Source organism: Giraffa tippelskirchi, chromosome 4, assembly GCF_054371585.1.
Source record: "Giraffa tippelskirchi isolate mGirTip1 chromosome 4, T2T-mGirTip1v1.2.pri, whole genome shotgun sequence".
NCBI lineage: Eukaryota > Metazoa > Chordata > Mammalia > Artiodactyla > Giraffidae > Giraffa > Giraffa tippelskirchi.
In genome coordinates this window covers 141,433,647-141,460,019 of record NC_137278.1, presented here as the reverse complement: position 1 = coordinate 141,460,019, position 26,373 = coordinate 141,433,647, and the positions used below count along the sequence as shown (strand labels likewise).

The 26,373-nt window shown below is 40.2% G+C and overlaps 1 protein-coding gene across 3 annotated transcripts in view; it reads right to left on the bottom strand.

Annotated features, from left to right (window-relative positions):
- Positions 1-24,279, bottom strand: part of SLC2A13 (solute carrier family 2 member 13) — a 381,012-nt gene extending 356,733 nt beyond the window's left edge. For all 3 annotated transcript variants that reach the window (XM_081483684.1, XM_081483681.1, XM_081483683.1), the window contains exon 1: positions 23,483-24,279. In XM_081483684.1, coding sequence (XP_081339810.1) covers positions 23,483-24,038 — 556 coding nt within the window. In that variant the 5' untranslated portion in view covers positions 24,039-24,279. The remainder of the gene's footprint in view (positions 1-23,482) is intronic.
- Positions 24,280-26,373: the final 2,094 nt, after the last annotated feature.

The window sequence follows — 26,373 nt, the reverse complement described above, 5'->3', positions numbered from 1 at the left end:
TAAATATGTCTGGCTATTATCTAGAATATTCTCTAAAGAAAATTATTCCAGTATATTTTATTTTTCTTTATTTTTAAAATTATGAATCTATGATAAAACATTTACAGGAGATTTAAAAAATATAGAACAAAGTTACATATAGTTAAACCATCTATTACAATTGTTTAAATAGGTAAATTAAGATTTTTAGTTGGAGTTTCAATATCAAACTCTCAGAAATTAATAAAATGAATGTACAGAGAAGAAGAAGAATATAGTACACCTGAAAAGCATTATGAACCAAATTGACATAATTAAGATTTATATAACTTTCACACAACACTAGGATACATATTTTATTCAAATTTCCACAGACTATAAACTAGGAGATACTGAAACATATCCAGACACATATAAGACCAGGTTTAGAAATATCATAGTCTCAAGGTATTGAAATCACACACAGTCTATTCTCTAATTACTGTAGAATTATGTTTGAGACCAATATCAAAAGATACTTGAAAATAACCCACATATTTTCAAGTGCAGTGTGACATTTACCAAGAGAAATGTTTGACTTAGCCATTGAAAGCCTCAATAAAGTTAGAAGACTGAAAAAACAGAGGGTTACTGCAGATATGAAAGCATTTAAATGAGAAAATTAATATCAAAGATACTTAAAAAATCCCATGTATTTGGAAATTAAATGTCCACTTTTAAATGAGGGGTATACATAAAAAGCCATAATACAGAAAATTAGAAAAGATTTAGAATAAAAATAACAAGAGAATTTATCAGAATTTGTGGCATGCTGTTGGAGCTGCTCAATACAATTAAATACAACGTGGAGTCTCAAATAAGGTAAGAAAACAAATAATGGACACTAGCATAAAATTTTGTGCGATTTGAACAAAATCTGTACTTTTAGTTAATAACATGTATCACGTTAATTTCCTATTTCTGTTTTACAACATAATATTTCTTTATATCCTCAGAATGATATTAGAAGTTTCAAGCCTCACAATTTTATTTAATCACTAAGATAATAAACAAAGCTAGTGAAAGTGATGGAATTCCAGTTGAGCTATTTCAAATCCTCAAAGGTGATGTTGTGAAAGTGCTGCACTTGATATGCCAGCAAATTTGGAAAACTCAGCAATGGCCACAGGACTGGAAAAGGTCCGTTTTCATTCCAATCCCAAAGAAAGGCAATGCCAAAGAATGCTTGAACTAACGCACAATTGCACTCATCTCACATGCTATTAAAGTAATGCTCAAAATTCTCCAAGCCAGGCTTCAGCAATACGTGAACCGTGAACTTCCAGATGTTCCAGCTGGTTTTAGAAAAGGCACAGGAACCAGAGATCAAATTGCCAATATCCGCTGGATCATCCAAAAAGCAAGAGAGTTCCAGAAAAACATCTATTACTGCTTTATTGACTATGCCAAAGCCTTTGACTGTGTGGATCACAATAAACTGTGGAAAATTCTGAAAGACATGGGAATACCAGACCATCTGACCTGTCTCCTGAGAAACCTGTATGCAGGTCAGGAAGCAACAGTTCGAACTGGACATGGAACAACAGACTGGTTCCAAATAGGAAAAGGAGTACGTCAAGGCTGTATATTGTCACCCTGCTAATTTAACTTATATGCAGAGTACATCATGAGAAACGCTGGGCTGGAAGAAACACAAGCTGGAATCAAGATTGCCGGGAGAAATATCAATAACCTCAGATATGCGGATGACACCACCCTTATGGCAGAAAGTGAAGAAGAATTAAAGAGCCCCTTGATGAAAGTGAAAGAGGAGAGTGAAAAAGTTGGCTTAAAGATCAATGTTCAGAAAACTAAGATCGTGGCATCTGGTCCCATCACTTCATGGCAAATAGATGGGGAAACAGTGGAAACAGTGTCAGACTTTATTTTCTGGGGCTCCAAAATCACTGCTGATGGTGATTGCAGCCATGAAATTCAAAGACGCTTACTCTTTGGAAGGAAGGTTATGGCCAACCTGGATAGCATATTTAAAAGCAGAGACATTACTTTGCCAACAAAAGTCCGTCTAGTCAAGGCTATGGTTTTTCCAGTGGTCATGTATGGATGTGAGAGTTGGACGGTGAAGAAGGCTGAGCGCCGCAGAATTGATGCTTTTGAACTGTAGTGTTGGAGAAGACTCTTGAGAGTCCCTTGGACTGCAAGGAGATCCAATCAATCCATCCTAAAAGAGATCAATCCTGGGTGTTCATTGGAAGGACTGATGTTGAAGCTGAAACTCCAATACTTTGGCCACCTCATGCGAAGATTTGACTCATTGGAAAAGACCCTAATGCTGGGTGGGATTGGGGGCAGGAGGAGAAGGGGACGACAGAAGATGAGATGGTTGGATGGCATCACCGACTCGATGGGCATAGGTTTGGGTGGACTCCGGGAGTTGGTGATGGACAGGGAGGCCTGGCGTGCTGCAATTCATGGGGTCGCAGAGAGTTGGACACGACTGAGTGACTGAACCGAACTGAAGAGAATAAATTTTCTAGACTTTTAGCAGTAATACTAGATGCCAACACACATGGAATTGTATCAAAATTCTGAGTGAATATAAATTAGAAATCTAGCATTCTATTCATACTAAGTCAAATAAGTGGAATCAAAATGTCATAAAATGTTTAGCTAGGTAAAAATTCATGTTTTCTAAAATAAATATATCATACATACTATTTATATATATGTATACAAAAGCTTTTCCGCTATGCTTGGTAAAGGCTTGAGAAAGAACATCAAAAAAAAAAAAGAGAGAGAAATTGGAAAACAAACTAAATGAAATAGGAGTACTGAATATGAAATAGAAAAAGTGAAACAAACTAGATAGAAGGAAAAGATCATCTCATATGGTCCAGTTGTTTTTAAACATGGCTGTTCATTAGAAACATATCTGGAGTTTTGCAGAAGTAAAAAAAAAAGCAATACCTGGGCATTTGCATTTTGCAAAAAATTCTGAGATAATTCTGATATGTATCTGGATTTTTAAAAGCAATACTGGTTTTTGTGTTAAATAGCAGTTTTAGTGATATAGAACTCTATTATTCTCTGTTGACCAATCATGATACCATTATTGTATTAAGCAAAAATCACAACAGTAGAAGATGTTTATCAGTATTCACAATCAATAGCCAGACAAAAAATAAAAGATCATTATAATTGCAAGCCATAATGGGAATGTGATTAATCTAACAATATAAAATAATTACACACTATTTAGGGGGTTAAGTAGAGGAATGTGGAAAGTGGAAGTGCATTCTCGCACATGTCTTCATCTGCCCAGCCAGTCTGTTTTCTGGTTGGTGCATTTAATCCATTGATATTTAATTATCGATATGTATGACCCTATTACTATTTTCCTAATTGTTTGGCTTTATTTTGTGTAGATCTTTGCCTTCTCTTTTGTTTCCTGCCTAGAGAAGGTCCTTTAGCATTTGTTGTAAAGCTGGTTTGGTGGTGCTAAATTCTCTTAAGTTTTGCTTGTCTGTAAAGCTTTTGATTTCTCCATCAAATCTGAAGGGGAATCTTCCTGAGTAGAGAATTCTTGGTTGTAGATTCTCCTCTTTTATCACTTTGAATATATCATGCCATTCCCTTCTGGCTTGGAGAATTTCTGTTGAGCAATCAGCTGATAATCTTATTCCTTGTACGCTATTTGTCATTTTCCCCTTGTTGCTTTTGATATTTTATCTCTGTCTTTAATTTTTGCCAGTTTTATTACCGTGTGTCTGTCTCGCTGTGTTCCTCCTTGGGTTTATTCTTCCTGGGACTCTCTGTGCTTCCTGGACTTGGTTGATTATTTCCTTTCCCCATGTTAGGGAAGTTTTCAGCTACTATCTTTTCAAATATTTTCTCAGGTCCTTTCTCTCTCTCTCTCCTCCTTCTGGGACCCCTATGATGCAAATGTTGGTGTGTTTAATGTTGTCCACAGGTCTCTTACGCTTTCTTCATTTTTTTTTTCATTCCTTTTTTCTATTTTGTTCTGCAGCAGTGATTTCCACCATTCTATCCTCCAGGCCATTTACCCGTTTTTCTGCCTCAGTTATTCTGCTATTGATTCCTTCTGGTGTATTGTTCATCTCTGTTTATTTGTTCTTCAGTTCATCTAGGTCTTTGGTAAACATTTTGCATCTTCTCCATTGTTTTCCCAAGATCATAGTTTCTCTTCACTATCATTATTCTGTATTCTTTTTCTGGAAGTTGCCTCTCTCCATTTCATTTAGTTGTTTTTCTAGGGATTTATCTTGTTCCTTCATGTGGGACATAACTGCTTTTTCATCCTGATTAACTTTCTGTAATGTGGTTTTTGATCTAGCTACTGTGGGATTGTGGTTCTTCTTGCTTCTTCTGTCTGCCCTCTGATGGAGGAGGCTAAGGCTTGTGTAAGCTTGCTGATGGATGGGGTTGTGCTCCCTCCCTGTTAGTTGTTTAGCCTGAGGCGACACAGTCCTGGTGTCTATGGGCTCAAAGGCAGAGTTAGTGGCAACTTAAGTGGCAAGAGGACTTAAGCCAAGGGGCCCCTTCCAAGACTGCTGCTGCCAGTGCCCCCATCCCTGTGGCAAGCCACTGCTGACTGACATGTACAGAGGAGACCCTCCACCACTAGCAGGTAAGTCTGGTCACTGCTCCTTTTCCCTGGTTCCTGGTGCGTGCAAGATTTTGTTTGTGCCCTCCAAGAGTGGTGTCTCTTTCCCCTAGTCCTGTGGAAGTCCTGTAATCAGATCCTGCTGGTCTTCAAAGTCAGATTCCCTGGGAATTCCTAGTACCTTTGTTGGATACACAGGCTGCAAAGCCTGATGTGGGTCTCAAAACCTTCACAACAGTGGGAGAATTTCTTTGGTATTATTGTTCTCCAGTTTGTGGGTCAGGGTGGGTACTGGATTTGATTTTATCATGATTGCACCCCTTCTACCATCTCATTGCAAGCTACCTGTCTTTGGACATGGGGTATCTCTTTTTGGTGGGTTCCAGTGGAAACAGTAGCTGACTTTATTTTTCTGGGCTCCAAAATTACTGCAGATGTGACTGCAGCCTTGAAATTGAAAGACAGTTACTCCTTGGAAGGAAAGTTATGACCAATCTAGACAGCATATTGAAAAGCAGAGACATTACTTTATCAACAAAGGTCCATCTAGTCAAAGCTATGGTTTTTCCAGTGGTCACGTATGGATGTGAGAGTTGGACTACAAAGAAAGCTGAGCACAGAAGAATTGATGCTTTTGAACTATGGTGTTGGAGAAGACTCTTTAGAGTCCCTTGGACTGCAAGGAGATCCAACCAGTCCATCCTAAAGGAAATCAGTCCTGAATATTCATTGGAAGGACTGATGCTGAAGCTGAAACACCAATACTTTGGCCACCTGATGCAAAGAGCTAATTTATTTGAAAAGACCCTGATGCTGGAAAAGATTGAGGGCAGGAGGAGAAGGGGACGACAGAGGATGAGATGGTTGGATGGCATCACCGACTCAATGCACATGGGTTTGGGTGGACTCTGGGAGTTGGTGATGGACACGGAGGCCTGGCGTGTTGCAGTTCATGAGGCAGCAAAGAGTCAGACACGACTGAGCGACTGAACTGAACTGAAGTGTCCTCTTGTCGATGGTTGTCCAACAGCTAGTTGCAATTTTGGTGCTCTCACAGGAGGAGATGAGCACATGTCCTTCTACTCTACCATCCTGAACTGCTGGTATCCCAATGTATTTGGGACATAATATATCCCAAATCAAAAAACCTCTTCCTAAAGTATAACCCTGAGTTTTCTCTAATTTGCTAATTTACTTAGTACAAAGTTATCTTAATTTTCACTTCTAATTTTTAACAAGGTTTAACACTTTCCCAAGAGTTTATTCACTAATTGCATCCTCTCCTGCTGTGACCAATCTACTTCATATGCTTTGAGCATAAATATATTTAGCTTTAGGTAAATAAATGCATCACAATATTCCTCCAATCTGTCTTTGCTTTTAAAATCTATGATTGAAGATTTTAAAAATTACAATATAAAGAAATCACTCTATTTCTATTTTTTTATTTTGATGACATTTAACACTATATTTTTATCGAGGTTTAGTTGAGAATTATTATTTTCAGGTGTACTGAAACTTAGTGATTCAAAGTAATTATACATTATACTCCATTTAAAGTTATTATGAAATACTGGCTACATTCCCTGTAATGTACAATATATCCTTGTAGTTTATTTTATACATAGTAATTTGAACCTCTCTTAATACCCTATTTTGCCACTCCTCCCTCTCTCCCTTTATGGGTAACCACCCAGGAGTGAAACTCCTGGATCATACGAAAGTTCTATTTTTAGTTTTCAAATGAATCTCCATACTGTTTTCCATAGTGACTGCATGGATTTATATTCGAACCAACAGTATACAAGGGTTCCCTTTTTTCTACATCCTCATCAATTTTTGTAATTTGTGGTCTTTCAGAGAAGGCAATGGCACCCCACTCCAGTACTCTTGCCTGGAAAATCTCATGGATGGAGGAGCCTGGTAGGCTACAGTCCATGAGGTCGCTAAGAGTCGGACACGACTGAGCAACTTCACTTTCACTTTTCCCTTTCATGCACTGGAGAAGAAAATGGCAACCCACTCCAGTATTCTTGCCTGGAGAATCCTAGGGACGGCGGAGCCTGGTGGGCTGCCATCTATGGGGTCGCACAGAGTCAGACACGACTGAAGCGACTTAGCAGCAGCAGCAGCAATGATAGCCATTCTGACAGATGTGGGCGATATCTCATTGTGGTTTTGATTTTCATCTCTTTGATGATTAGCAGTGCTGAGGATCTTTCCACCTTCCTGTTTGCTTATCTTTGTCTTCTTTGGAAAAGGTCTATTCTGGTCTTTAGCCGATTTTTTTTTTCCAATATTGAGTTGTAGGAGCTATTTATATATTTTGAAACATTAACCTTGTATCAGTCATATCAACTGCAAATAATTTCTCCCATTCCATAGGTTTCTTTTTTTTTTTTCTACTTTGTTGATGGTTTCCTTTGCTGTTCAAAAGATTTTAAATTTAATTAGGTCCCATATGTTTATTTTTGCTTTATTTCCTTTGTCTTTGGAGACAGATCCAAAAAAATACTAGTACAATTTATATCAAAGAGTAGTCTAACTTTTCTTCTAGATTTATGGTTTCTGGTCTTACATTTAGGCCTTTAATCCATTTTGAGTTTATTTTTGTACACGGTGTGAAATATTGTTCTAACTTCATTTTTTTACATGTAGCTGTCCATTTTTCTCAGCGCCACTTATTGAAGAGACTGTCTTTTCCCAAGAGACTTCTTTGGCCTCCTTTGTCATAGATTAAATGAACATGAGTGTACAGCTTTATTTCTTGGCTCTTTATCCTGTTCCATTGATCTCTGTGCCTGTTTTTGTGCCAGAACCAGACTGCTTTGATGATTGCGGCTTTGTAGTATAGTCTAAAGTCAGGAAGCATGATACTTCCAGCTCTGTTTTCTTCTCGAGACTGCATCAGCTATTCAGGGTCTTTTGTGTTTACATACACATTTTAAAATTATTTTTCTCGTTCTATGAAAAATGCCATTGGTATTTTGATAGCGATTACAATGAATCTACAGATCACCTTGGACAGCATGGTCATTTGAACAATATTAATTCTTCTGAACATGTTATATCTTTCCATCTGTTTGTGTCATCTTCAATTTCTTTCATCAGTGTCTTATACTTTTCTGAATTCAGGTCTTTCACCTCCTTAAATTTCCTAGGTATTCTCTTCTTTTTGAACTGATGGTTAAGAGAAATTTTCTCTTAATTTCTCTTTCTGATAGTTCACTATTAGTGTACAGAAAAGCAACAGATTTTGTATATTAATCTTGTATCCTGCAACTTTACTGAATTCACTGACAAGCCATTAGTAGTTTTTTTTGCGGGGGGTCATCTTTAGGATTTTCTTTGTGTAGTAACATATCATCTGTAGTGATAGCTTTCTTTCTTTCTCAATTTGGATTTCTTTTATTTCTTTCTTGTCTGACTGCTGTGGTTACGAGTTCCAATACTATATAGAATACAAGTGGTGAGAGTAGGCATCCTTGTCTCATTCTCGATCTTAGAAGAAATGCTTTCAGCTTTTCACCGCTGAGCGTGATGCTACGTTAGGCTTGTAATATACGGCCTTTATTATTTTAAAGTATGTTTCCTCTATACCTAGTTTGTGGAGAGTTTTTTTTTTTAATCATAAATGAATGTTGAAATTTGTCAAAATCTTTTTTTGCATTCTACTGAGATGATCAAATGATTTTTATTCTCTAACTTGTTAATGTTTCTATTTTAAACTTAGTTTCTTAAATCAATATAGTATTAATGAGAATATGAGGTCAAAATTCATTTACAATATTTTCCTCCATATCATTTGATTTTCTCAGTTATTTTAATAATTCTTTCTTTTCCCTATTACCTGATTTAATATGAAACTCTTACAAATATTTGGATCTACTGCTGAAGTTTTTATTCAGTTCTGCTTTTAGTAATATACTATTATACCACATAAAACATATTATATATTATATATTTTATACATATATATATACACCTACACATACTAACTTAGGAAACATCATAAGTGCCCTTAGCTTTCACAACCAAAACTGCATTTATCACATGGTGGAGAGGTAGGGCACACATGATCGTTGATCAGAAACCTGGATTTGAATCTCGGCACTGTCACTAACAGTATTAATTTACCTAAACTCTAGGCATTTCTCTAATTCACTCTTCAACTAAGGAAAGTACTAACATTAGTTAATGAGTGAATGCACATAAAATACACATACACTTAGGCATAAAGAATAGCCTTTGTTTTAGGATCTACCATATTTTGACATTTTACAATATTTCTATTAAACTACCACTAAGTAAGCATTACATCCCAGGTAATGAAGATTATTATTTTCACAGATAAAGAGAATATTCAAGAAAAAAAATGATAAACTGTTAGATTTCTGTTATTTGCAGTACTGGATGAATCTTACCTTTGAAAATCATTTAAAAACAAAAAAAAAAGCGAAGGAAGAGTAAAATCCTAAAAATTCTAAATATTCTAAAGATCTACTGAAAATAAACCCAAAACAATTAAGAAAATAATAGGATCATACATATTGATAATCACCCTAAATGTAAATGGATTAAATGCACCAACCAAAAGACGTACACTTGCTGGGTTGATGAAAACACGTGCACGTATGCGCTTCCACTTACCACATCACTCTGCTTGACCCACCCGCCCCAAATTGTATGTATTTATTTTATATTGTTAAAGTTAATCACATTCCCATTATGGCCTGCAACTGTAATTATCTTTTATTTTTTTGTCTGGCTATTGACTGTGAAAACTGATGAACATCTTTTACGACTATGATTATGTAACTATTACTCACTTAATACCACTGCATCATGACTGGGCAACAGAAAAATATTAGAACTCTCTATCACCAGAACTAGGATCTAACAGAAAAACCTGTAGTGACTTTTTAACATCCAGATGCATATCAAGATTATCTTGAAATTTGTTGAAAAATACAAATGCTCAGATATTAATTTTCTTCTCCAGAGCTCCAGATGTTTCTAATGAGCAGTCATGTTTAAAAACAACTGGACTCTATGATGATTTTTACTTTTATCTAGTTTGTTTCACTTTTTCTACTTCATATTCAGTGCACCCATTTCATTTAGTTTATGTTCTCCAATTTCTCCTCTTTTTTTGCATGTTCTTTCTCAAGCCTTATCAACTGTAGCAGAAAAGCTTCTGTGTATAAATATAAATATGTATAATATATATATTTTAGAAAACTTATGATTTTTTGCCTAAAAAATACGACATTTTGATTCCACTTGTTTGACACAGTATGAACAGAATGCTAGATTTCTGATTTAAAAATAGATATGCAATAAGCAACAAAGGTTTACTATATAGCATAGGGAACTATAGTCAGTATCTTGTTATAACCTATGATGGAAAATAATTTCAAAAATAATATACGGTTTTTTGTATTTGTTGTGCACCTGAAACATTGTAAGTCAACTATACTTCAATAATATATGTATATATTTTTTAAAAAATTTTATTGCTGAAAAACATTAATCATTATCTGAGCCTCCACCAAGTTCTAATCTTTTCCAATTGTAACAAAAGATCACTGATGGCAAGTTGTCATAACAAATACAATAAAAATGAAAAAGATTGAAATACTGCAACAATTACCAAAATGTGACACAGGGACACAAAGTGAGCAAATGCTGTTGGTGAAATGGCACTGATGAACTCAGTGCAGGATTGCCACAAAACTTCATTTTGTAAACAGCACAATGATCTGTAAAGCACAATGAAGTGTGCTGGTAACAGTATTATTTCACTGGGTTATTATAAATTATAATATGAATTATATGAAAATTATATGAATATAAGTAAAATATTTAGAAGAATATCTGGCACAGAGTAAGAATTAAATGAAAGTTAAGGTATCACTTCCAGGGTGTTGGCAGCTAAATCAATTTCCAAGTCATATTCTGCCTTGAAATGACTAGGGAGATACTAAAATCAGTAGAGAAGGATGCTGGTGCCACCATGATGCCAGTGTGCACTGTGGTGCTGGGGACCCCAGCACACTGCTCAGCCTGTTGTGAAATGAGGCTTCTGCTGTGTGGATTTAGACACATATTCCAGAACACACCATTCTAAACAATGGCGCCAATATTTACAATAAAAGGCGTAAGTGTGAATCATGCTGTAGTCCCAACTTGAGTTCAGACTTATCTGTAACACTTGGCTATTTTGTTTCTCTATACATCCAGGGAAGCTAAATTTTGTATGTGGAAAATGTTTTGGGGTTTTCTGCTGAGTACAGATTTTCCTTCAATGAAAGTTTCCTCTATAAAAGTGTTGCTTCCTCTTCACTATGAAGTCAAAGAAAAAGAAGAGCAAGGAAATGAAAAGAGGTGAAGACAGGAAGGATGCATAAAGGAACCAAGTTCAATCAGAAAGAAAAAAGAAAACTAGTATTATGTGCTTTTGAGTAAAGATGGTGAAGACTGCTTGCTATTTGAGATCTACCAGCAGGTTCTACATCATCAGAGGTGTTAAACCCAAAGACATTAATGTGAATCAGACTATGTTCTTACTTTGAGCTTAAAATACAGAAGGGGGAAGTAGGGATGGATGAAAAAGAAAAATGTTTAAGACAGAAGTCATATGAACAACATCACAGAACTCACGTTAACACTCACGTCATCTCACTGACAGCTCAAGCAAGGAGGGCCATGCAATACTACTAGGCAAACATAATTAGGTCATAATTCTCACTGTAACTCTATAATATCAACTCCAGCAGATAAAAGGGAGTGGAGTTAAAGAGGGGTGGGGCATTGCACATAAACTGTTAATGTTTATGAAACAAGGACACAGAGGTCAAATGAAGCTTTACTTGACCTGTCAACTACATACCAGTAGAGAGCATAAATCCAATACAGAAATTCTGCTTCAAAAGAAAATAAAACTGAAACAAATTGTGGGGGTTAGGGAAGGGAACAAAGTTGGTTACAAAGAAAAAAGCACTAGCTGATTATCTAAAAATCTGTCTGATTCAAACTTTATTTACCTTAAATAAATTTTTCATTGATATTAGTCTCAGCATTGCATGACTTTTTAATCAAACAAGATTTTAAATTTGCTTTACATTAAAGGACAAAAGTCCAAAGTACTCTTTGAAAAAGACTGATATTTTTGAAAAGTACTACTCAATAGGCCATAACATACTAATTAAAACCTGCAAAGCAGCTACAAACTGTGGTCCAGTAGAGGGAGTACTGGAACAGAGGGCAACAGAGAAGAAACTGGTGTAAATTTAAGATTAATTCAACAAACCCAGTGCTGTATAGATTAACATGTCCATTCTCAGTAAAGGTTTTGAACACCAGTAAATGTCTGAACTGAGACACTTTTTGATATGTCCCACACAGATGCTAAATCATCACTTATAATTAGCAGTAAATGCCAACGCCATGGGAAAAGGGCAAAATTACATTGTGTGCTTTTTGGCTATGGACATGCTAACAATGGTAACAGTACACGTTCTTATACTCTGCTCTTTCACAGCAACCTTGTCTGTGTGTTATGCATGAGAGATATAAGATCACAGACAACAATCAAATGAAGCAAAATGTGCAAACTCACACTCTTTCAATCCTTTTGTACCTAGCCACACCTGAAAACTTTGATTGTAGGTACAACTTTGCTAAATAAACTCATAAAAAATATAACTGTATAAGTGAAAATGGAAGTCACTCAGTCATGCCCGACTCTTTGCGACCCCATGGACTATACAGTCCATGGAATTCTCCAGGCCAGAATACTGGAGTGGGTAGCCTTTCCCTACTCCAGGGGATCTTCCCAACCAAAGGATAGAAACCAATAACTGTACAAAGGATATAAAAATCAGATTACAGTGGAGAAATACAATAAACTCTTAAGTTTGCAAATTTGTGTCCTATTTGAAATTTGAGTCTTCAAGTTTAAAAAGTCTGGTGTCAGAAGTAGTAGAGCAGGAACATTGGCAAAAGCCTGGTCCCAGGACTTAAGTCCAGGACAAGAACAGAGGAACCAAAAGAACCTCTGGTGAAACCAAAACGTGAATAATGCCATTTTCAGAATGGGTATGCAATAAGCTAATTTTGCTGTTAACTAGTCAAGGAAACGGAGAAGGAAATAGCACCCCACTCCAGTACTCTTGCCTGGAAAATCCCATGGACGGGGGAGCCTGGTGGGCTGCAGTCCATGTGGTCGCTAAGGGTCGGACATGACTGAGCGACTTCACTTTCACTTTTCCCTTTCATGCACTGGAGAAGGAAATGGCAACCCACTCCAGTGTTCTTGCCTGGAGAATCCCAGGGACGGGGGAGCCTGGTGGGCTGCCGTCTATGGGGTCGCACAGAGTTGGACACAACTGAAGCGACTTAGCAGCAGCAGCAGCAGACAAGGAAAATGAACCCATAAAATAAATCAAGAAAGTCTGATTTCTGATGCTTCTTTTACATGAATCATTGATTCTCAATATATTTATACATTCTAATTATAGATTGAACAGTTATACTCTACAGCTTGGTATCTTTTATGTTCTTCAAAGATTTCTGTTGAAGGGCCCTGTGACTCCTCCTATTTCAGTAATTCATGACTACATGTTTTAGCTACCCAGTAGTAACTATCTCAGCAAAGGATTTCTAATACTACAAAAATCAAAGAAGCAAGAGGTGTCAAAGGAGAATCAAAATTGAGTCAGTACTGTTAAGATAGCTCTCTTAAATAGAGCTGGTAGCCATTAAGAAAATGCATTTCTCAGCCTGGATGAAATCTGACCTTTGACCTGGTAAAGTCAAACAGAACACTGGCCAGGAACTCAAGATACTTAATGGACCCCTACTCTAATTCTAAGGGCTTCCCTGGTGCCTCAGTGGTAAAGAACCCACCTGTCAATGCAGGAAATGTGGGTTTGATCCCTGGGTCGGGAAGATCCCCTGGAGAAGGAAATGGCAACCCACTCCAGGATTCTTGTTTGAGAAATCCCATGGACAGAGGAGCCTGGCAGGCTACAGTCCATGGGGTCACAAAGAATCAGGCGCAAATTAGCCACTGAGCTTGCAGGCACTCTAATTCTACTCTGATTCCTTAAGGATCGATATTTTCCACCTTGAATGGAGACAACCACAAATCTTACCAGGCAACTTTTAGCAACCTCATGATCTTCTGCCTTTACTTAACTCTTTCTCTTCCTTGGAACACTCTTTAAGGGATACTGGATTCTGTATATAGCGAATCACAGTTCTTAAGACCCTAAATATTTTTCTTATTTGCAGCCTCCTGCATTTGGAGGGGTTGACAGAAGTTTGAAGAAGAAAGTAAAAGTTTAAAAGCAGAAAGGTTTAAAATTAAAAAAAAGATTCAACGGATATTAATCTGGTATTATTTACAACTGAAAATCCCCAAAGACGGTCCCTGCATACCCAAGACCAACTAAACCCTATTCAGCCTAATCTTCCCACAAAAATCATTTTAGTTTCATGACTGACCCATCACCACCCTTCAGTCACTTTTTGCTTCACATAGCGCTTTGACTTTTTGGTGCCTTTACACTCGCTGTTAACTCTAACTTAGACACTCAATAATTGAAAAGAGCAAAAGACTCCAAGGTTCTGTTTTTTTAATTCTGATTTTGCACTAGTGTCCTCATCATTTAACTGCTATACCTTGTTTTATTGCATACCTTGTTTTATTGGGCTTTAAAGACACTAAATTGTTTACAAAATGAAGGTTTGTGGCAACTCTTGACAGAACAAGTCTACTGGCACCATTTTTCCAGCAGTACTTGCTCACTTCAAGTCTCTGGGTCACATTCTGGTAATTTTCACAATATATCCAACTCTTTAAAATTGTTATGATGAGCTACAATCAACGATCTTTGATGTTACTAATGCAATTGTTTTGTGGCACCACAAACCACACCCACAGAAGACGGGAACTTTGTGTTTGTTCTGATTGCTCCAGGAACCACTGGCTCCCCAGCCTCTGTCCCCTTCTCCCAGGCCTCAGTGTTTCCCAGAGACACACAATATTTAAATTAGTCCCATTAACATCCCTGTGATTAACAGTTTCTAAGTGTCAGAGTGAAAAGAAGAATCACAGGTCTCTTACTTTAAATGAAAGCTAGAAATGATTAAGCTCAGTGAGGAAGGCATGCCTCAAGCCAAGAGAGGTCACAAGCTAGGCCTCTTGCACCCATTAGCCAAACTGTAAAGCCTTTGACTGTGTGGATAACAATAAACTGTGGAAAATTCTGAAAGACATGGGAATACCAGATCATCTGACCTGTCTCTTGAGAAACCTGTATGCAGGTCAGGAAGCAACAGTTAGAACTGGACATGGAACAACAGACTGGTTCCAAATAGGAAAAGGAGTATGCCAAGGCTGTATATTGTCACCATGCTTATTTAACTTATATGCAGAGTACATCATGAGAAACGCTGGGCTGGAAGAAACACAAGCTGGAATCAAGATTGCCAGGAGAAATATCAATAACCTCAGATATGCGGATGACACCACCCTTATGGCAGAAAGTGAAGAACTAAAGAGCCTCTTGATGAAGGTGAAAGAGGAGAGTGAAAAAGTTGGCTTAAAGCTCAACATTCAGAAAACTAAGATCATGGCAGCTGGTCCCATCACTTCATGGGAAATAGATGGGGAAACAGTGTCAGACTTTATTTTTTTGGGCTCCAGAATCACTGCTGATGGTGACTGCAGCCATGAAATTAAAAGACACTTACTCCTTGGAAGGAACGTTATGGCCAACCTAGACAGCATATTTAAAAGCAGAGACATTACTTTGCCAACAAAAGTCCGTCTAGTCAAGGCTATGGTTTTTCCAGTGGTCATGTATGGATGTGAGAGTTGGACGGTGAAGAAAGCTGAGCGCCGAAGAATTGATGCTTTTGAACTGTAGTGTTGGAGAAGACTCTTGAGAGAGTCCCTTGGACTGCAAGGAGATCCCATCAATCCATCCTAAAAGAGATCAATCCTGGGTGTTCATTGGAAGGTCTGATGTTGAAGCTGAAACTCCAATACTTTGGCCACTTCATGCGAAGGGTTGACTCATTGGAAAAGACCCTAATGCTGGGTAGGATTGGGGGCGGGAGGAGAAGGGGACGACAGAGGATGAGATGGTTGGATGGCATCACCAACTTGAAGGACATGGGTTTAGGTGGACTCCGGGAGTTGGTGATGGACAGGGAGGCCTGGCGTGCTGCGATTCATGGGGTCGCAAAGAGTCGGACACAACTGAGCGACTGAACTGAATTGAACTGAAAGGCAAAGTAGAAGGATATTACAAGTACTACTCCAGTAAATAAAATTCTCCAAGCCAGGCTTCAACAGTACATGAACCATGAACTTCCAGATGTTCAAGCTGGATTTAGAAAAGGCAGAGGAACCAGAGATCACATTGCCAACATCCACTGGATCATAGAAAAAGCAAACAGAGTTCCAGAAAAAAATCTACTTCTGAATTATTGATTATGCCAAAGACTTTGACTGTGTAGATCACAACAAAGTGTGGAAAATTCTTAAAGAGATGGGAATACCAGACCACCCGACCTGCCTCCTGAAAATCTTATGCAGGTCTAGAAGCAACAGTTAGAACTGGACATGGAACAACAGACTGGTTCCAAATAGGAAAAGGAGTACATCAAGGCTGTATATTGTCACCCTGCTTATTTAACTTATATACAGAGTACATCATGCGAAATGCCGGGCTGGATGAAGCATAAGCTGGAATCAAGACTGCCAGGAGAAATATCAACAACCTCAGATACACAGGTGACACCACCCTTACGGCAGAAAGTGAAAACAACTAAAGAGCCTCTTCATGAAAGTGAAAGAGGAGAGTGAAAAAGCTGGTTTAAAACTCAACATTCAAAAAACTAAGATTATGGCATCTGGTCCCATCACTCCATGGCAAATAGATGGAGAAATAATGGAAACAGCAACAGACTTTATTTTCTTGGGCTCCAAAATCACTGCAGATGGTGACTGCCGTCATGAAATTTTAAAAGACACTTGCTCCTTGGAAGAAAAGCTATGACCAACCTAGACAGCACATTCAAAAGCAGAGACATTACTCTGTCGACAAAGGTCCATCTAGTCAAAACTATGTTTTTTCCAGTAGTCATGTATGGATGTGAGAGTTGGTCCCTAAAGAAAGCTGAGCACTGAAGAACTGATGCTTTTGAACTGTGGTGTTGGAGAAGACTCTTGAGAGTCCCTTGGAATGCAAGGAGATCCAAACAGTCAGTCATAAAGGAAATCAGTCCTGAATATTCATTGGAAGGACTTATGCTGAAGCTGAAGCTCCAATACTTTGGCCACCTGATGTGAAGAACTGACTCATTGGCAAAGACCCTGATGCTGGGAAAGATTGAGGGTGGGAGGAGAAGGGGATGACAGAGGATGAGATGGTTGGATGGCATCACTGACTCAATGGACATGAGTTTGAGTAAGCTCCCAGAGTTGGTGATGACAGGGAGGCCTGGTGCACTGCAGTCCATGGGGTTGCAGAGAGTCAGACATGACTGAGCCACTGAAGTAAATTGAACTGAACTCCAGTGAATATAAGAACGATAAGAAAGCAAACAGCCCTATTGCTAATTCAGAGAAAGTTGCAGTGGTCTGACAGATGATCAAACCAGCTAAAATATTTCCTTAAGCCAAAGCCTAATCCAGAGAAGGGCCTATGTGTGTGCTCAGTCGCTCAGTCATGTCCAACTCTTTGTGACCCCACGGGCTATAGCCCACAAAGCTCCTCTGTCCATGGTATCCTCCAGGCAAGAATACTTGAGTGGGTCCAGGGGATCTTCACGCCCCAGGGATCAACCCAGGACTCCCACATTGAAGGCAGATTCTTTACCATCTGAGCCACCACGGAAGACCAAGAAGGGCCTCTCTTCAATTATATGAAGGTTAAGAGAAGTGAGAAAGATGCAGAAGTGTGAAGCTAGCAGAGGTTGATTCATTAAGCTTAAGGAAAGAAACCCTCTCCATAATATAAAAGCACAAGATGAAGCATCAAGAGAATACTTGAGTGGGTCCAGGGGATCTTCACGCCCCAGGGATCAACCCAGGACTCCCACATTGAAGGCAGATTCTTTACCATCTGAGCCACCACGGAAGACCAAGAAGGGCCTCTCTTCAATTATATGAAGGTTAAGAGAAGTGAGAAAGATGCAGAAGTGTGAAGCTAGCAGAGGTTGATTCATTAAGCTTAAGGAAAGAAACCCTCTCCATAATATAAAAGCACAAGATGAAGCATCAAGAGCTGATAGAGAAGCTGCAGAAAGTAACCCAGAAGACACAGTTAGGTTAAGTAATGAAGGTGGCTACACTAAACAACAGACTTTCAGCATACGCGAAACTGCCTTATATTGAAAGAAGATTCCTTCTAGGACTTCTATAAGAGGGAACACATGTAAACCCATGGCTGATTCATGTCAATGTATGGCAAAAACTATTACAATATTGTAAAGTAATTAGCCCCCAACTAAAATAAATAAATTTATAAAAAAAAAAAAAAGAGAAGTCAATGCTTGGCTTCAGGATTTCCAAAGGACAGGCTGGCCCTCTTGTCAGGGGCTAATGCAGCTGGTGACTTTAAGTCAAAGCCAATGCTCATTTACCATTCTAAAACTCCCAGGGCCCTTAAGAATTAGGCTAAATCTACTCTGCCTATGCTCTACAAGTGGAACAAAGCCTGGATGATAGCACATCTGTTTACAACACGGTTTCCTGAATATTTCAAGCCCTCTATCGAGACCTACTGCTCAGAAAAGATTCCCCGCAAAATATTACTGCTCATTGACAATGTACCTGGTTACCCAAGAGTTCTGAAGGAGATGTACAAGATTGATGTTGCTTTAATGCCTGCTAACATAACATCCATTCTGCAGCCCATGGATCAAGGAGTAATTTCGAATTTCAAGTCTTATTATTTAAGAAATACTTGTGTAAAAAAAAAAAAGAAATACCTGTGTAAGCTTACAGCTGCTAAACATAGTGATTCTTCTGATGGATCTGGGCAAAGTCAATTGAAAACCTTCTGAAAACGATCCACCATTCCAGATGCCACTAAGAACATTACTGATTCATAGGAAGAAGTCAAAACAGCAACATTAATAAGAGTTCAGAAGTTGATTCTAACCCCCCATGATGACTTTGAGGGGGTGGAACTTGAGTGGAGGAAGTAATTGTAGCTGTGGTGGAAACAGCAACAGAATCAGAGTTAGAAGAGGAGCCTGAAAATGTGACTGAATTGCTACAATCTCATGTAAAACTTTCACAGATAAGGAGTTGCTTCTTATGGGTGAACAAACAAAATGGTTTCTCAAGATGAAATCTATTCCTGGTGAATATGCTATGAACACTGTTGAAATGGCAGCAATGGATTTAGAATATTACACAAAGTTAGTTGACAAAGCAGTGGCAGTGTTTGAGAGGGACTGATTTCAATTTTGAAAGAGGTTATAACTATGGGTAAAATGCTATCTAACAGCATCAAATGTTGCAGAAAAATCACTTGTGAAAGGAAGTCAACTGATGCAGCAAACTTCATTGTTGTCTTATTTCAAGAAATTGCCAGTCTCCAGCCTTCAGCAACCACCACCTTGATCAGTCAATAGCCACCAGTGTGGAGGCAAGACTCTCCAACAGCAAAGATTACTAGCTGAAGACTCACATTATTTCTGGCGTTTTTTGTTTTTTTTTTTTAATTAAGATACGTAGTATTTTTTTAGAAATAATATTATTTGTATACAATAAACTACAGTATAGTATAAAATAACTTTATACGCACTGGAAGCTTGTGTGACTTATTTTATTGCAATATTTAGTTTATTTCAGTGGTCCAGAACCCACACTATCTATGAGGTATGCATCCAGCAAAAGGAGCGCTGTTTCTAGAGCTAAAAGGATTAAATGAGATAACATATGTAAAAACAGCAGGGTACCTATCCCATAGTAAAGCACTAAATAAATAATAGCTTCTTTTATGGATCTCTGTAAATCTATTGAACTTTTACTCACCCTCCAAACCCCAATTTAAACCTGTTTCTATAAAACCTCATTATTTGTTCTGTTTTTTTCCTCCCCAAAAATGCAATTGCTTAGTCTTCTGTGTTTCCCATGGGAGTTACAGAAACCTCTACTGTACTTTTAATGCTTGTTGATGGCCTTTCTGTTCCATTAGAGAATGAATACCTCCAGGGTGGGATTTTTATCTAACTACTGCCTACTCCAAAAGTTATAAGAATCAATAATGAAACTTAATTAGAATTTATTAAAAAAGTAAATGATTTCATTAAACTATTATAAACTAAATTCCATTACCTCCACTAGCTTGGTTCATAGTGATGCTATCCATCTATATGCCATCACTCCATGGCAAACAGATGGAGAAACAATGACCTACTTTATTTTCATGGGCTCCAAAAGCACTGCAGATGGTGACTGCAGCCACAAAATTAAAAGACATTCGCTCCTTGGAAGAAAAGCTATGACCAACCTAGACAGCATATTAAAAAGCAGAGACATTACTCTGCCAACAAAGGTCTGTCTAGTCAAAACTATGGTTTTTCCAATAGTCATGTATGGATGTGAGAGTTGGACCATAAAGAAAGCTGAGCACTGAAGAACTGATGCTTTTGAACTGTGGTGTTGGAGAAGACTCTTGAGAGTCCCTTGGACTGCAAGGAGATCCAACCAGTTAGTCATAAAGGAAATCAGTCCTGAATATTCATTGGAAGGACTTATGCTGAAGCTGAAGCTCCAATACTTTGGCCACCTGGTGTGAAGAACTGACTCATTGGCAAAGACCCTGATGCTGGGAAAGATTGAAGGTGGGAGGAAAAGGGGATGACAGAGGATGAGATGGTTGGATGGCATCACTGACTCAATGGACATGAGTTTAAGTAAGCTCCAGGAGCTGGTGATGGACAGGGAAGCCTGATGTGCTGCAGTCCATGGGGTTGCAAAGAGTAGGAAACGACTGAGCAGCCGAACTGAACTGAACAAACTAAAACCCTTATATAGTCTTTCAAGTATTTGACAATATTCTAAAAAAATAACAATGCTTACATACTTTGATACCCTATCAGCAATGTAACTTTTTAATGCTTCTGCTTACCATATCCTCATTTACTCATCAAATACAAGTGCCTCCTACAGGCTGAGAGTACTGTACATTGGTGAACAAAATGAACAAAAACCCCTGTCCTTATGGGCTTTATATTTACCACAGGTAAATTTGTGGAAGAAAGAAATTTCCACTACAAATTTGCCAGAAAAATATACCAGAAGACACAAAGTTATTCTTCAATATTTACTAAATATCAAAAGGATAATAAAAAACAAAAACAAAAACCTCCTGACCACACACAAAATCTAACTACTTTAAAAAGTATGATATAAATTCAGATTCAGTGTAGTAAACAAGCAAAACTAATTTTGTATCCCTAAAAAGATGCTCATCCTAAGGACTCAATTCCTTGTAGCTAAAAGTATTTGTAATTTCTTTTTTGAATGGTTAGTAATCTTTGTGAGTTTTAAGAATTTTACAAGTACAATTACATGCATCGCATAGATCCTAATTTGAAAGGTGGTGATGCGTAATGTGGCCTCTTTGAAAATCTGTTCATAACCTTAAAACATTCTTCATTTTATAAGTGAGGCGAGTTTTTTACACAACTTTCTATCAGGGCTTCCAGTCTTGGTGCTCCTCCATGAGTAAGACAGGCCAGACGAGGACTAAATCAACCAGCTGCAGTATCAGGCAAGCAACCCTGGTGCCAGAGACACAGATGCTGCTCTTGCACACCAACCTTTCCAACCTTACCTCTTGCTTCATCCTCTTTGCTGCATCCACCCTGTTCCTCAAGTATGGCCTATGCTTTCCTTTCTTTGCTCATTCCCAAGTTTGGCCTAGAAGGTCCTTTCCTTATCTCTACTGTCAAAATACTACTTATCAACATACCGTTTCCATCTGGAAGAGCTTAGGCTTTCCTCTCTTGGGGTACCTGTACCCTCTTTTAATTAACAACTCTCTCTGTGAGCCTTTCTTACAGAGCTTAGCTAGTTCTACCTTGCTCTAACCCTGCCCAGCCACTCTTACTGAAGCATAAATGTTCCTCACTGTTCTGCTATCTGGAAAGGGCCCTTAAATACACAACAGGGGCTTGATTTTCCTATCAGATAAAAAACTAAACATAATACCCAAATATCCAATACTTGCCATAGCTAAGCACTAGGAAACTTCACTGAGAGATCTCTGCAAAACAGTATTGAATTCCAAAATCACAAAAAAGACTCAGTCTTACTGAACAAACCTTGCTACCTAAAATTACATTATTTCAATGTCAGAAGAAACAAAAAAGGTAATCTGTTGTCCCATGCAGAGAATGCTGAGAGGAGACTCCTGAAGGCACTAAGTACTTCTTACAGAGGGGTTTCATTTCAGTTGTACCTTCTGGTCATTTTAGACTTTAATAAGCCAACTTAACATTTAACTGAGAGCCTTGCCCTGCTTCACTAATAGTGCAATAAAAAAACAAAAGGGAAATCAGTAATAACCAATTCTGGATATAAAGTGCAGTGAGCTGGGTTCAGGTTATGGTTCCTACATGTGGAGTTGTATAAATAGGGCTCTCTCCCCCATAGAGTCTACAGAGAAAAGGTGAAAAGCATAAACGTCAAACAACTGGTGAAGGGACAGATCACCAGAAGCCCTAGTTTAAAGGGCTCTTTCATCAATCCCCACTCGTAGGGAAGAAATACTTCAACAGCACCCTAAAGGAAACAAGAAATTGAATCATGAAAGGAAACAATAAAGAAGCATCAGCGGCATGCCTTACAAAAATTACTAGTGAGATTTAAGTCTCAACCCCCACTTTGTCTCAAACGTGCTTTCTAATAATACTGCGCACATTCCAAACAGCTTCCATCTGCCAAAAACTTACCAACTGCACCTCCCTTGCTCAGCAACCAGGGTGAAAAACCAATGCCAAGGAAACCTTAATCCCTTCATTTTGGCAGTTATTTGCAAATACCTACCTTGCTGGGCATTTATCCACAGGGAGAATAGTTTCAAAGTGAATTTAGGAGGTGAACAAGACCCAAGGGAAAACAGGAGAGACAAAACAAAAAGGAGAATGGGTGAATACAGATTTAAAGGAAAAGGTCAGAAAAACAGAAAAGTCAAGAATTTATTTGGGGGGAAAAAAAAGGAAAGCAAAAGGCAATACAAAAAGTAAACTCAAAAGAAGAGAATAAAATAATACTCTACCCTAAAGATAAATGACTCGAGAAGGAAAGTGAGGAGCAGCAAAGAGTAGAGTCCAGATGACTTGAGGAACTTTAAAAATTCTCTTACTGTATCTTTTAAGACTGACTGGGTTCGGAGTTTGGAATCCTAGAAGAGGCAAGGGTCTAGCAGTGGAGGAAAAAGTGAGACAATGTTGGAGAGTAAAGAGATCCTCCCTCCTAAGCTCTTAGATAGACATCAGGTAGGGCTGAATCAAGGAAATAGCTGGTGAGGATCCGGGTTCCGGGAAGGGCTTAGAGAGGCAACTATCACGCGGATTCACTTGTCCGTGGGCGACAGAGTCCACGTGGGCTCGGAGGAGACCACAGCGATTCCCCCACCCCCACCCCCACCCTTGGGGGAGATTCAGAGGCCGGACTAACAAACAGATGGTCTCTCAGAACAAGAGCAAGAGATGCGAAGTATTCTCGGGATCTGGCCACACTCGATGGGGACCCTGAAGGGGGAAAAGAACGCAGCGACCAGGGTCAAGGGCGGAGTCGCCAGGGGCCCCGCGGGCGCTCTTCGCGAAGCCGGAACTCACCGATGCCGAGACCTACAACCAGGCGGCCGGCGAGCAGCGTCTCCTTGTTGTTCGCCGCGGCCAGCACCGTGGAGCCGGCGGTGAAGAGGGCACTGGCCAGCAGGATGGCGGCGCGGCGGCCGAAGACGCCGTTGAGGGCCCCGCCGGCCAGCGCCGAGACGGCGGCCGCCCCCACCGTGCTGGACACGAGCAGCTCCTGCCACATCGCGTCCAGGCTGAGCTGCCGCTTGAGCAGCAGCATGGCCCCCGACACCACCCCAGTGTCATAGCCGAACAGGAAGCCGCCCAGCGCGGAGAAGACTGCCACCATGTACACGAAGGCGGGGGTCTCGTCCTGCTGGAACTGCCGCCGCGCCGCGCGCTCCAGGTCCCCGACGCCGCCGCCGCCCGCGCCCGCGCCCTGAAGGCTGGCGCTCGACTCCGCGGCCGCCAGAAGGCTGCGCTCCCCGGCCGTGCTCGCCGCGTCCGGCTCCTGCTGCTTCCTGCGGCGCTCGCCCATGAGGCTGCTCAAGCTCCGCAGCGTGTACTCCACATTCTCGCTCGCCTTGCGGGACATAAGGCAGGGGCCCGGGGCTGCCCGGGGGAACGAGGCTCCGCAGGCTGGCGGTCTCGGAGGGCTGGACAGCCCGACGGGGCACAAGGAACCGCCGCCTTCCTCCTCGCGGCTCCCTCTCCCCCTGCCACGGTAGCAGCCGCCACCGCGGCCACTCCGGGGAGAAAGTTGCTGCCCGCCGGCCCCGGCTCTGCGGAGTTGGAGCCTGGCGGGTCTCACTCGAGACTCACGCCCCGCGCCTGCCGAGCTGGCGCTGCGGAGCAAGCGGGAGGTGGGGCCGCGGGTCACGTGCAGCCCCAGCCGGCAGGGCCGGCCCGAGACGCCCCGCCCCTCCCCGGGCGGTGCCAACCTCAGCCCACCCCGGACCCCTAAACCCCACCCCCAGGTCGAGCGCGACCTCTGATCTCGGTTCCTTCTAACTTGGCTCTCGGTTCCTTAACTGCTGCAAGTCCCGTAGTTTGGGGGCTGCAGCTGAGGAGCAAGCCAGTGTTTGCCAGTCCGGTACTAGGCTTCCAGACCCGGAGAAATGGCTTACGATGATTGCACGGTTTGGAAAGGCAAGGAGACAACCACTTAGAAAAGCCTGAGGTTGGCCAAGGCTGGAAGGGCCTAGGAAAAAATATCCTGTTATGGCATATAGCAAGTACCCTTCCTTCCTTTTATAATACTGTGACATAAATGAATCTGTTCCGGAGCAATTCAATTTCTCATCGCCAGTCCCTCCTCAATTTATGCTTATTTTAAAGGAACAATACATCTTATTTCTTTGAGGACAGAGTTAACGTGTCTCCCCAGGTGAATCGCAAAACTTGTTCCATGGATCCCTGATGTGTAAAAGAAAATTCACGTTTATACGTTCCACTCTTATGTCACCAAGTATTAATAGCTCCCACTGGTACAAAGTAAACCCAAAATTTCATCTGATTTGAGGTTTAATAGACAATCTCCACCAACACACTGACTAAAAGAAAGGATGTTTTCTCCCCAGAGAAATCTACACTGTTGTCCTCCATTTTCAGGGGGGCAATTTTAACTGTCTCATTTGTTTGTGTGCTGTGTTGTGCTCAGTCCTTTCAGTCGTGTCTGACTCTTTGCAACCCTTTGGAATGTAGCCCACTAGACTCCTTTGTCCATGGGATTCTCCAGGCAAGAATATTGGAGTGGGTTGCCATTTCCTCCTCCAGGAATCCAACTCTGATCTCCTGTGTCTCCTGCATTGCAGGTGGATTCTTTACTGCTGAGCCACTGGGTAAGCCTGCCTCATTTGCTTGAAACAATGCAAAGATGACATTCAGTTCAGTTCAGTCTCTCGGTCGTGTCCGACTCTTTGCGACCCCGTGAATCGCAGCACAACAGGCCTCCCTGTCCATCACCAACTCCCAGAGTTTACCCAAACCCATGTCCAATGAGTTGGTGGTGCCATCCAACCATCTCATCCTCTATCAGCCCCTTCTCCTCCTGCTCCCAATCCTACCCACCATTGGGGTCTTTTCCAATGAGTCAACTCTTCGCATCAGGTGGCCAAAGTATTGGAGTTTCAGCTTCAACATCAGTCCTTCCAATGAACACCCAGGACTGATCTCCTTTGAGATGGACTGGTTGGATCTTCTTGCAGTCCGAGGGACTCTCAAAAGTCTTCTCAAACACCACAGTTCAAAAGCATCAATTCTTCGGCGCTCAGCTTTCTTCACCGTCCAACTCTCACATCCATACATGACCACTGGAAAAACCATAGCCTTGACTAGACAGACCTTTGTTGGCGGAGTATTGTCTCTGCTTTTCAATATGCTATCTAGGTTGGTCATAACCTTCCTTCCAAGGAGTAAGCGTCTTTTAATTTCATGGCTGCAGTCACCATCAGCAGTGATTTTGGAGCCCCCAGAAATAAAGTCTGACACTGTTTCCACTGTTTCCCCATCTATTTCCCATGAAGTGATGGGACGAGATACCATGATTTTAGTTTTCTGAACATTGAGCTGTAAGCCAACTTTTTCACTCTCCTCTTTCACTTTCCTCAAGAGGCTCTTTAGTTCTTCTTCGCTTTCTGCCATAAGGGTGGTGTCATCTGCATATCTGAGGTTGTTGATATTTCTCCCGGCAATCTTGATTCCAGCTTGTGTTTCTTCCAGCCCAATGTTTCTCATGATGTGCTCTGCATACAAGTTAAATAAGCAGGGTGACATTACTTGCCACCAGTTTTTTAAACTGTCAATTGCGGGTTATTAGGTTTTGGGTTTTTTCCCCCCATTTTGACTTGTCATTAGTAAATCATTCTATACAGCTTCACTTTAGAAGAGAAACTATGTCCCTCTGATTTGCTTTCATTCTTCAGGCTCAG